The sequence below is a fragment of the Dipodomys spectabilis genome, unplaced genomic scaffold (genome assembly GCF_019054845.1).
Source record: "Dipodomys spectabilis isolate Male_0828 unplaced genomic scaffold, ASM1905484v1 ptg000089l, whole genome shotgun sequence".
Classification (NCBI taxonomy): Eukaryota; Metazoa; Chordata; class Mammalia; order Rodentia; family Heteromyidae; genus Dipodomys; species Dipodomys spectabilis.
In genome coordinates, this window is record NW_024870766.1 from 11,187,481 (window position 1) to 11,200,592 (window position 13,112).

Below are 13,112 nucleotides of genomic sequence, written 5' to 3' on the forward strand. Positions count from 1 at the left end.
ACAGTCATATGTATGTATGTATATATGTGTATATATACATAAACACATTAGAGTATGGCAAAAGCAGTGGAAAATTCCAGTGTTGTATCTTTTTTAAGCCATGAACTTACAGTTTAACAAAATGAAGCAATTGCTTAATGATAATAATATATAAATTTAAATATTTTAAAAGGGGGAAACGGAGGGATAAACCTCCCCAAACTAAATTTCCTTATTTATGCTCACCTAAAATACACGTTATTTTTTAAGTTTAGGAATTTTTATCTGATGTTTAAAACTTCTGTTATGTTATACTATTTGTATATATTTTAATAAATATATTTTGAGTATTTAAAACCTTGATTATAACTGTATAAAAATCTTAAAATAATTTGAATTTTAGATAACAGTTATACTGATTGGTCTCTTGAACATTTGGAAAACTCCTTCAGAAGAATTTTAAAGTAAATTATTGTGGAGACCCTTTGAAGTTGGAGCTTTTTGCTAAATTTTTGATGAGAAGACAAAGCAAACATTAGATAGATTAATTCAGTTGCTTACTGCCACAGGCTAGAAACTGGTTCAAGAAATGGAATGCTGATCTCTTTGTCATTTATAGTTGTATGCATATTATTTAATATTTGATAAAGTATATATTCTAAAAATTCATCATGAAAATTAAAATGATAAACTTATTGAAATGAAGCAGGAACTTTCCCTTTTATCTCCTTGCTCTCCTCCCTTTTAAAATAAGTTTGAATATGTTGTGAATTTAAGATTCCTTGAGGATCTTTTGGATTGTTTCTTTAAGTGATTAACTTTGCATGTGTGCTCTCTGTGTGCATGTGTGTGGATGGTGTGGGCAGGGGGTGGAGAGGGAGGGTGGGGGCAGAGTTTAGACACTGGATCTCAAACTCAGGGCTTAACATTCTCTCTTGGCTTTCTTGCTCAAGGTTGGGCTCTATCATTTGAGTCACACATTCAGTCAGGAAAGTAACATTTTTAACAACTACGCATGATTTAATTAGGGATAATTTATATCTGAATCAGTGAACAATTTGAATTTGAAAGGCTCTTTGAAATGTAACTTAATTAAATATAGTTATTAGAACTAGCCTTATGACATGTAGGTTACTAAGAGTATTTGTTTGTATTCAGAACAATTATATATTATTCAAATAAAATTAGAATTGTTCCATTATTTTCTTTTGTGGAGGCACTTATGTCTTTATAGATTATTTTTATATACAAGTAGCACAAATATAGACTGTAATCTATACCTTTTCGAGACATACTGAGTTCTACTTTAGTAACATTTTACTATATTAATGAAAAGTAGCAGTGGTTGATCTAGAATAGTCAGTGAGGAAAGAAATTGCCAGATTGTTCCTGGTGCCTGTAAAGAAATTGATGATTTTAGTTGGTGGAAGTTATCCTAAACATCTCAATTAAGATGCACAGTTACTATTTTGAGGGATAAATGAATATACTTTTCTTTGACATTTCAAGACCAACAGAAAATTAATGATGAAGAGGTGGTTCTTCTCAAAGTGTCATGTGCTTCTACAGCAAATGTCAGAGATTTCAAATAGCAAAAAGCAAAGTTTTGCTACTGTTTTTTCAAAATACAAAGAGATCTGTGTGTTCTGTTGGATAAGTCCCATGAGAAGAGAAGCAAAGTAATCAAAGGCTCACTAAAAACAAACAAATGAACCTAGATACTAGGTTTTTTTCTTCTATGATCTAAAGCTAAGCAGTTACTCAGTGGAAACTGCAAAACACACAGGGATTTCAGGGATAATGTTTCTTAGCCAATTCTTCATGGGAGCAGGGTATTTAAGTCGGAGACAACCCAGTGCTGACTGACTGGTACTGAAACTCATCTGCTGAGTTAGTTATAGACTCCGTACTTACAATTATTCATTCTTTCCCCTGCCTACATCTTAGCTCACACAAACACACATGGACCCAGTGCTCCTGTAGTTTCTTCCTGAAAGTGTCTGCAAGTCTTAGCCTTTGAGTTTTCCTTAGATGTTTCTAAAACACAGGAGACAAACCGTCAGTCAATAACAACATGTGTTGTTGGAATGTCACTCAGTCTCCTCACTATGGGTATGTGGATTTTGTGATAGCCTAAATACTATCACAGAAAGAGACTGTTAGGGGAATTGAGCCCCAAGCTAGTTTTTGAGAAACCATGCTTCAAATTCATTTATCCCCATGTCTTATTTTTATACTTTTCTGTTAGTATTTTCTAAGGTTAATTCCTTCTCCCCCACCGAAGGAAAAAAAAAAGTACATATTTTAAGACTTTGCATTGGTCTCTAGTAAACCAAACTTACAATAGCAGGAGAAACCAGTGCTTCCTCATATATGGAAAACATAGGAAAGAGGAGGAAAATGAGTTGGCAATACAAAGAGCAATGTTCTATAGAGAAAAGACATTTGAAACTCAACATACTTAAAATGATCATATATTATAAAAGTAAATTTTGTCAGGGTTAACTGATATAGTAAATGTAAATGCTTATCACATGATAAATGCATAATAAATGTGTCTTGTCTTCTCTCATCTTTCCTGTCTTCCATGCTCTCATTATAACAGTGAGGGATGAGTTAAATTGATTTAATAATTACTAATTTTCTGTTCATTGATGTTCTAAATTTGGAGAGATTATTTTACAGTTAGTATTTCATTGATCATAATACAAGTTTTTCTATTTTGTTTTAGTATGGTAGTTTTCTGAGGTTGATATGATGACTTAGGGAGTGAGCTGGTAATGATACAAATGGACAAATTAACATGAGTTCATTACCAGGCTCTTACATATTATAGTCCCATGCTAGTAACTTTGATCATGAGTCATGAAGAGCTGTGGTTTTTCTATGTCAATAGGAAGGAGCATGAGAAGTGAAATATTTTGGTGGGTTAAATATTAATGCTTTCGATGATGATACCAAACACTTCATTAGAATTTCAGATGAGAGGAAATTAAAGCAAGTAAAACAAGGTCCTCAATTTTATGGATGTGTTTGCTCAATTCTGTGCTGAGGTTCGTGAAGATTTTGTGTCTGGGGAAAGTAATGTATTTATCTTCTCATCTTCTACATTTACTTTTCTCCCATGGTTTAATTTCATTATGATAACATTTGCAACAACACTGTAACAATAGCTTTACGAGCTAATTTCTATCAAAGTTTATCAGGTAAAGAAATACATTGTCATTGCAAGATCAATCCTTTTTTGATGTCCAAGAACCAAAAAACTCTAAAATTTTAGTTGATTTAGAATTTCTATTTGGAATTATCTTAATTTTACTGTCAAGTTGATGTACAGAGGGGTTACAGTTACATATATAAGGTAGTGAGTACATTTCTTGTTGAACATTGTCGGAATTTTCATTTTTAGTTGATTTGGAAGTTCTTAAAAGAATGAAAGTGTTCTGTTTTAATGGTCTTGAAGTTTAAAATCTGCATATATTTTCTCTATTGTAATACACATTCATTTTGTTTTCTTCATTTCTCATAAGTTTGTGATAGGTCTTTTTATTGTGCTTGTGCCAGTCCTGGGGCTTGAAATCAGAACATGGGCACTGCCACTGAGCTTTCTTTGCTCAAGGTTAGTGCTCTACCATTTGAATTACAGCTCTAGATTTTTGGTGGTTACTTGAAGATATAAGTTGTACATAATTTGCTGCTTGATCTGTCTTTGAACCATAACCTGAGATCTCAGTCTCCTGAGTATCTAAGGATTACAGACATGAGTCTCTGGCATGTTGCTTCCTATAATCTCTTACAGCTTGTAATCCTCATTTATTGGGCCATAGCAGTTAAAAGAACATTCCACTCATTTGGATAGCATTATCTTTAAATTGTTATACAAATAAGTTTTAATTCTACATGTCAATTTGTAAATACAATGCATCCTGACCAGTGTCACCCCTTTCATCATTCCCCACATCAGCTATCCTAAGCCCACCTAGCCCTTCAAGTTTCCTAGTTCCATATGCACATAGACTCACCGAGGATTCTGACTGTATTTGCCCATCATTCCTCTCTCCATTCTTTGCCACTTGCTCTTAAATCACATTGCCCTCAAACAAGACATGTTTCAGCTTCTTAGTAATCATGTTATTAAACTATCCATTACTTAATCGATGGAGTCCCACCATAGAAATCTATCCCTGAGTGTGCAAACTATAGAGTCTGTATATATGTATATGACCCTGTCTATGTTTTCATAGAATTATATCTTAATTCTGTCACATATGAGAGAAGACATGTTCTTTGTCTCTCTGACCTTGAATTTCTTCACTCAATGTTTCTTTTTGGTGAATACTCCACATAGTTTTCTCATCTAAGGCGACATTTCCAATTTTGTTAATAGTTTTATAATACAGCTTGAGGCTAAAATCCCTTTGGACAGTAACATAATTAAACAGGTTCAAGAAACATGGATCTATTGTCTTTTGCTCTGACTATTTCTCTTTTATGGCTTTGGCTAAATCTAATCTATTTGTAATTTATAAGCACCAATGAATGTTGCCTAATGGAGATTCCCAAAGAAGATATATAAATTAATGTTTAATGAAAACTAAAGAAATATGCTTACAATAGGTCAAAGCAGTTTTTCAATTTTGTTGTTTACTTATTAAGTAAAGAAACTAGTATGAAATTTATATTTTAACCCAGATTTTAAAAAAGGAACATAGAACAAATGAATATTTCTCCAAGTTAAACATTAAATTTCTTATTAAATTCTTATTAAATTTCTTATTAAATTATAGTGTAAGAATTAAAAGTCTGAAGAAGCAATTTTCCATGTGGACTTAAGATGCTGTGAAGGATGACTTAAATATTGGAACTGAAAATTAGATTTGTTATAGTCATCTACAAATAGGTCATTCCAAGAGCAATAAGAGGGTTTATTACTTGATGTTGGACATAAATATGTTAGAGACTATTACTGCTATTCCTAGTTTTCCATTACACAAAGCTAATATTGATAATACCTACCACTCTGGATTTTCATTAGCAATCATGTTTGGAAAATTCACTTTTGTGAATGAGATTTTGGAGTCTGTGCATGTATATTCATTGCCAATTTTACCTTATACATACATGACATATTAGCTCTCAAGATGTGTGTGTCCTATACACCATACCAAGCTCTTTTCAATAGTGGTCTCATTTACAATCTCTTGTCACATGGTATGAAGTAAGATTGCAGATGTCTTGAGTACAGCCATCTGGTAATACTGGTCTCTACATACAGCTCTGCTCATCTTTCTTCTAAATTACTTCCTTCTAAATTACTTTCTCAGCATGCTTGTAAGAGCCACCTCAGACCAACATAACTAGAAAAATACTTTAGAAGTATACCTTTGCATGTTGGTGCACACCCCCCTCCTTTATTCTAACACACAAGCCAAATCCCCTCTCTCTCCCTCTCCCTCTCCCTCTCCCTCTCCCTCTCCCTCTCCCTCTCCCTCTCCCTCTTCTTCCCTCTCTCTGTCTCTCTCTCTCTGTCTCTCTGTCTCTCTGTCTCTCTGTCTCTCTCTCTCTCTCTCTCTCTCACACACACACACACACACTTGTGTACACACACATAGCCATACACATTCCAGGTCACTTTCTTCAGACAGCTCTGATGGTTGACACATAGCCTGTGCTACAGTTGTTTTGGTCTCAGTCATTGGCAGTGGTTTATGTTCTAAGCCAAAGTGCTATTAATATGTATTAATAATTTGACTTATAGATGATTTCAGCTAACTGGTATGGACCATGTCTTTTTGGAACTATTAATGTAACTCATTTTAATGATTACTATCCATAATTTCCCACCAATTGTGTGCATATTTGGAATTCATAGTGGTAAAAATTACAATGATGATGCCATCCTTTTTCTGTAAGTAATGAGTAGAAACAGCTGCCCAACATGTGTCATGCCATGGATCATGTGTTGAGCCAAAGGTATCACTATGAGAAGAAAATTAGTTAATTGGACAGAAAGCTATTCTCTATTTGAATTTTGATTGTGTTACACATTTCAGATGTTGACTATAACAAATATGATTTTCAGTTCCAATATTTAAGTCATTCTTGGCAACATCTTAGGTCCACATGGGAGATGGTTACTTCAGACTTTTAACATAAACTATTCACCAGAGGCCAACTTTTATAAGAAAGCAGCATAAAGGAACCTTCCCTCACAATGCACGTTTTTAAGATGGACCAGTCTGTTTTGCCCAGGTTTATTTTTTGACTCCCAGTAGATATCAAGAGTCTACAGTGATTTATCTTTCAACTTCCTAAGGGATGTTTTACATTTCAGTAAACAACAGGATTATATTAGCTTGGACCATTTGGGTAAATTTGTTTCAAGGAGATAATAAATAACAAAACTACTTGGTTAAAAATCAGAAACAAAATAATTTGTTCTTGTCATCTGGTGGTGGTTAAATGATGAAAAATATTTCTGTAAGGATTTAATCCATGAATATAGTTTGAGGCTAGTTCTGACTGTATTCAATCTTATTGTACAGAATGCTCTCAGATCTCTGCATGTGAATGTGGAATACTTTTGAGACGATGTTTAATAGTTTTGACTAAAATATTTAGGCAGATGGATAATAAAGAAACTGGATGAGTCAGTTCTACCATCTGTGCCTATGGTGGTTAGTTTATATGCCATGGTTTCAAGAAGAGCATTTTAAGTGATTGATGTTATAACTCTTTGCTCTCTGGAAAACAACAAGTGTGAAAGGATTTTAAGGGAGGATAGATAAATGATTAAGAATTTCTTTCTTTTGTTCTTTTTGTTCTCTCATACATACACTGATTTATAGAGGAAGTGTTTGCTTCTCATATATATTTTAGAGTAGAAGGCTTTGATTTATATGAGTATGTGCCTTCCAAGCATAGTAGGAAGTTTCCAGGTATGGTAGCTCAGAATAATTGACTGAAGTGTGCTAAATTTTTGACCATGAAGAAGTAGAAAGGTGAGACCTTGTTTCCTCTGTACAGTGTTGATTTTATTAACAGTTGATTCTCTCACTTACTATAGACATACTTACCAAAATAGTTGTTAAGCATAAAGGATACGGGTCTCTGTGCTTACCCTGAAATCCCAAAATCTCGCTCATTGTCTGTGAATTGGAATTAAGGGACAGAGGGAAGGGGGAAAGAAGTCTGGGGAGATTTTTACTTCTTTAATTCTACTCCCTTGGGTCCTATTTTTGAATTTGGAAATTTCTTCTCCTAAATGTTATTGGTAATAGAATGCATTTTACCCAAAACTTGAATTTGGTTGACCTCATGCCAACCACTTTTCTTTATTCCTGAGAAAGGTGCTTTCGCTGATTCATTTTAACAGCAGTTCTGCAAATATTTTTGTGACTCAGTGACATGAATCATTCACTGAACATGGAGTTAGCCTAACGTTGTTACACAAATTTTAATACTTGTATTTTATGTAGCCGAAAAGAGAGCTGTAAATGACTGTAATGTGAAAGAAAATTACTGCCTTGCCAAATTACTATTTTCCTCCAACTTAAATTCATTCCTGGGGCAAATAATTCTGAAACTGTCTAAAGAAAACAAACAAAATTATAGCAATTTTTAGTAAAATATATAATGAACTAAGACTTCAAAAATATTGTATGTGATCAAAATTAAATTCTCATGAAATATTTTCCTTGATTTAGGAGCATTTTTGCCATAGAGAAAGACTGTATTGACTGAATTCAACCCAAACATAGTTTCTCCAGCTCGTGATTCTTATTACAAATTTCTCCTAATGAAACTGACCAACTGAGACTGGAGGTATGACTCTTGCATGAAGTCCTCAGTTCAAATCTTAGTAACTCCAAAAGAAAACAAAACAAAACTGAGAAACAATGAACAAAGCAGTTCTACTTAGTATAATAAAGGAACAAAGAGATGTACATGCAACCAATGAAATGTTGGTTTTTCCAAAAATGGAAAAAGAAATATTTATGATAGGGGAGATAAAGATATGTATCCATACATCACTGGCTCAGACCTGCTATCCTTGATTCTCAGGAAGCTGACATCTGAAGATAGAGGTTTGAAGTCAGCTTGAAGAGGAAAATCTGAAAGTGAACTCTAGTTAACTACCAAAAAACAGGAAGACAAAGTGTGGCTTGAGTGGAAATAGTAGCATCCTTGAACAAAAAGCTAATCAAGAGTGTAGGCCCTGAGGTCAAGCCCTAGTACATACACACACACACACACACACAATGTTGCAAACCCCAAACTATTATCAATGTACCCTTAAAAATGTACCTTTAAACGATTTGTTGTAACATTTTTCACTTCCTATAAGGTCTGTCTTATCTGGTTAAATGATTGAGCATATATATATGTGTGTGTGTGTGTAGATATATATACACACATATATATGTATCTACACACATATATATGTATATATACGCTCACATATGCTCACATATATATTTAACTGTTTCCTTGTGATATATATATGTTTAACTGTTTCCTTGTTTTCTTTTCAATAGAACAAAATTTGTTCTTCATTAATTTTATATTTGACAATGTAAGAAATGAATATTTTATTAATGGCCATCCATAGAATAAAAACAAAAAATGTGAATCAGTTTGGTTTGTCATTTCTAGTACAATAAACTAATTGTAGGCTGTGCATAGAGGTTGTTTTATATAATTGTACTGATGATTTTCCATGATGTTGAAGGTCAGAGTAGATAGGTTTAACTCATTTTGAGCTTCCCTTGCTGCAACATAGTATATGTACACATATAGATACAGAACTGCTTGGAATTTAATGTGATTTTTCTATGTTTCTTATTCTTTCTTACTGTAAATTCATGTTTGGCAAGGAATAAAACAAAGGTAAACTTATTCAGCGTTTTAGCATTTGCTGGAATTCACATTAAGTATAAATTACAGAGCTGTAAGTAGGATCAATGAACCAATAATTAGGTCGAGTCTCTAGTGAGTTTAGAAGATTCTATTGCTTTGTGTATGTGTTGAGTTCAGTTACAAAACCAAGGCTTTAAGAAAGACTCCACATAGAGCTCCTATGACCCAGAAATCCCACTTTTGGGCATTTACCTGAATGATCACAAACAAGACCATACTACAGTTCCAGCACATTATTTTTATTTACCATAGTAAGATATGGAACAACCCAGATGCTCCTCAGTAGATGAATGGATCAGGAAAATATGGTATACATACACAATGGAATTCTATGCCTCCATCAGGAAGAATGACATTGCCCCATTTGTTAGGAAATGGAAAGACTTGGAAAAAAATTATATTAAGTGAAGTAAGCCAGGCACAAAGAAACATAGGTCCTATGGTTTCCCTTATTTGCAGTAACTAGTATATGTTTGAGACAAACAGAAAAGGTTAGATAAGTTGAGGTTAGGCGAAATAAACCCCAAGATAAGGACTCAAATGTTTTTTTCTTTCTTGCAAATGTTTCTAACATATTTATAAGATGATTTCTTTGTTGCTTTGTATGTCCCTCCCCCACAGTATAACCCCTGTTTTCACTGTATTTGATGTTCGTATAATTTGTGGAGGGGAAGGGAAAAAACAAATTGCTTAAATAGGGATACAGGTGGATTCATTGCAACAATGAGATGTACAAGACGTTATGTGGACACAGAACTTTACAACTTTGCCGGGGGAGGTGGGGATGGGAGGGCAGGGATGGTAAGGGGAAACAAAGGAGGAGGCAACAATGCTACCTTGCTCTTGTAATTGTAACTGCTCTGTATGGTACTAATTTCTACCTGAATAAGTTGGGAAACAAAGCAAGACATATTTTTCTCTCAGAGCTTTCTTTACTACCACCATCACTACTACTACTACTACTACTACTACTACTACTACTACTACTTGTACTGCTGCTGCTGCTAATACTACTACTGCTAAGCACTGTTACTTGTACCTGTACAGCAGCTTGTAATCAAGGCCTTGAGTTCATACTTGTGTTTTTGGCTTGAAGCCCGTGCTCTATCACTTGAGCCTTACCTTTAGTTCCCCTCTTAGAGATTTATTAGTTCACTGAATCTATGTTGTCCTGCCAAAAAGTGACTATTGTAATCTTGTCTTTCAACATCATGATGATTATGGAATGTTTTTTCTTCATTGATATCTGAAAATCAGAGCTAGTGATTTTTACCATAATTTGAGAAATCTTAATGATCTTAATGAATTTTCCCTTGTAATTTTTTAAAACGTTGTGCATTGTGTGTTTGCTTGTAATGAAATTTAAAGCATCTATGTTGTAGATGTTTTAAGAGTCATACAAAAATGCATCTTTGCACAGTGTTTAGTTGACAACTTACACTTTGGAAGAATTGTTATTTCTACAATGAACTCACAAGAAGAGAGAAAATGGAAATAAGCAGAAGTTGGTTGTTTTTGCAGGTCTTGAATTTGGTTTGAGACATAGGAATAGTAATTTATTTTTTTCAAAGTTATTTTATTTGCTGTCTGTTTTTCTATTGCATTTCAACAACATAGATAGTAGACATAATTCATATTTATGGTATGTTTTAGCAACACTAATATCCGGACATATTCATTTATATTTATTCTTTCTATATAGTTAATACTAATTCAGCACTTTACAAGAATATGAGAATTTTTGTGTTAGACAATCTGATTTATTTTGCGATTTTAATTTATTGTTTTTGGTCCCTTATTTGAAACTGAGGAGAAAATATCTGGCAATTTTGCAAAGATGCACCTTTATTAAATAATTTCAACACTGGGAAGATAGTATGATTTTTTAAAATATAGTTTTAACAATGTTAGGAAGATCATTATTTCACCCGTTTCTTGTCTGTTTCATGTCATCATGTGGATTATTTAATATATTCATGATCTTTCTATATATGTATGTCAGTGATGAACTTAACGTGTAAACACTGCACTTAATTTTTTTCTTGATAAATGTCTCTCAATCTCATATTGAGATCTTTTTCCCAATGCAAAATATGCTATTCTAATTCCATGAATAAACCCTTAACATGGGCCTATGCTTATACATTTTTGTGGGATATACTGTGAAGGGAATGAAATAAAGGGTCTATTAGTTAAACATATCTACTGTGTGTGTATGTGTTATGTATGTATGTATATATGTATGTATGTATATATATATATATATATATATAATGCTTTGTTTTTTATCTAGTTTATGCCCTAATCAATAAAGTGTTCTTTTTTTTTCTTTTAGAGTAATGAAGTTGTCTACTATAATGCTAAGGATGATCTTGATGTGAGTATTAAAATAAATATAATCTTGGTTATAATAATTTATTATTTTTACAGCACAAATTAAACAGTGGATGTAGTTTTAAAGAAAGTATTTGATAGCATAAACAAATTTTGATGCAGACACAGCACTATAATGATAGATTTTAGTCCCTGTGTGATTTAAGAAATTTTCTTAGCTGGGTGCCTTTGGCTTGTACCTGTAGTCTTAGGTACTCAGGAGGCTGAGATCTGAGGATCATTGTTCAGAAACAGCCTGGTCAGGAAAGTCCTTGAGACTCTTATAATCAATTAAGTACCAAAAAGCTGAAGTAGAGCTATTCAAATGGCAGAATGGAACCCTTGAGCATAACAAGTTCAGGAACAGCACCACAGGCCCTGATTTCAAGCACCAGGAATAGAAGAAAAACAAGTCTGAATTGCTTTTCCAGATCACCTCTTACAATCTATACATCCACATGTCTGCTTAGTTGAACTGCGCAACTGTTCATTTTAACTATGGTGTGAATGAGACCTTCAGAAAGTGTTAATAATATGCATACACCAGAAAGAACCCAAAGACCTGTATATAGTAAGCAAGTGCTCTATCAAGGAACAATATCTCAAACCCATACACAGGACTTTTAAAAAAATGAATATTACTAATACACATTTTCAAATTATTTAAGAATGTGGATTATTGTCACTAATTCTATTTCTACTTTTGGCTAGACATTGAGAAGGTATTTATTTACAATGTAAACATTTCAAAACTATAACAATAAAAGCTATCAATAAGGCTTAACATCATATTTTATTTTCAGTAGACAAAAATATTGATTCAATTGTTTATCCAAAATTATATTTGTTGAAGTACTACTACTCTGCAAGTATTTATATAGGATCTTGTGATATATTGGTCAGTAAGCAAATGAATATGACAAAAAATATCATCCAGAAATTTTTTTATCTGAATGAAAGTATTCCTGTAGGGAATTGTATAGAATTTTATTACACTTAAGAGGAATGTTAAAAAATTAATCAAATTGTGCTGGTCTTCACGATTTACAAAACCAAACCAAAATGATAAATAAGCCAATCTTGATAGCTCAGTGCTGTAGTCCCAACTATTGGGGTGGTGGAGAAAAGCAGGATTGCACTTTGAGGACTCAAACTGCAAGAAGAAAGGTTGGCTTTGATGGTACACGTCTGTAATCCCAGATACAGGGAAGCGGAGGTGAAATTATCCTTGTCAAAAGACCTACCCTGGGAAAAACTCTATCTAAAAAACAAAGGAGGAAGTAAAAATGTTTGATAAGAAATGTACTCATTACCTTGCTCATGTAACTGTAACCCCTCTATAGTTTTTTTACAATAAAAAACTTATTTAAAAAAAAATAAATCAATAAAGGGTGCTGGGTGCAAGTGGCTCACGCCTATAATCCTAGCTATTCAGTAGGTTGAGAGCTAAGAATTTCTGCTCAAAGTCTGCGTCAGTAGACTTTGTCTTTTGAGAGTCTTATTTCCAGTTAGCTACCAAAAAGCTAGACTTGGCTCAAGTGGCAGAATGCTAACCTTGAGCACAATAGCTCAAAGACAACACTGAGACACTGAGTTCAAGTGTGTGGACTGTCACTGCAAAAACAAAAAAGTACTAAGGTATAGTTTTTTAAAGTGGTTGAGCAACTTTCTAGCAAGTATGAGACCCTGAATTCAAAACATAGTGCCACTCAAAGCAAATTTTAAAAACAGTAATATATTTTGTTCAAATCCCCCAACTTATAGGTTATGCCATATAATGAATACCACATCTAATTGAACACTAAAATTTCCAGGATATTTGTTCACCATTTCACATAATT

The 13,112-nt window shown here is 33.4% G+C and overlaps 1 protein-coding gene across 1 annotated transcript in view; it reads left to right on the forward strand.

Annotated features, from left to right (window-relative positions):
* Cacna2d1 (calcium voltage-gated channel auxiliary subunit alpha2delta 1) overlaps positions 1 to 13,112 on the forward strand; it is a 270,236-nt gene that overhangs the window by 128,385 nt on the left and 128,739 nt on the right. The window contains exon 3 of the mRNA XM_042684525.1: positions 11,234 to 11,275. Coding sequence (XP_042540459.1) covers positions 11,234 to 11,275 — 42 coding nt within the window. The remainder of the gene's footprint in view (positions 1 to 11,233; positions 11,276 to 13,112) is intronic.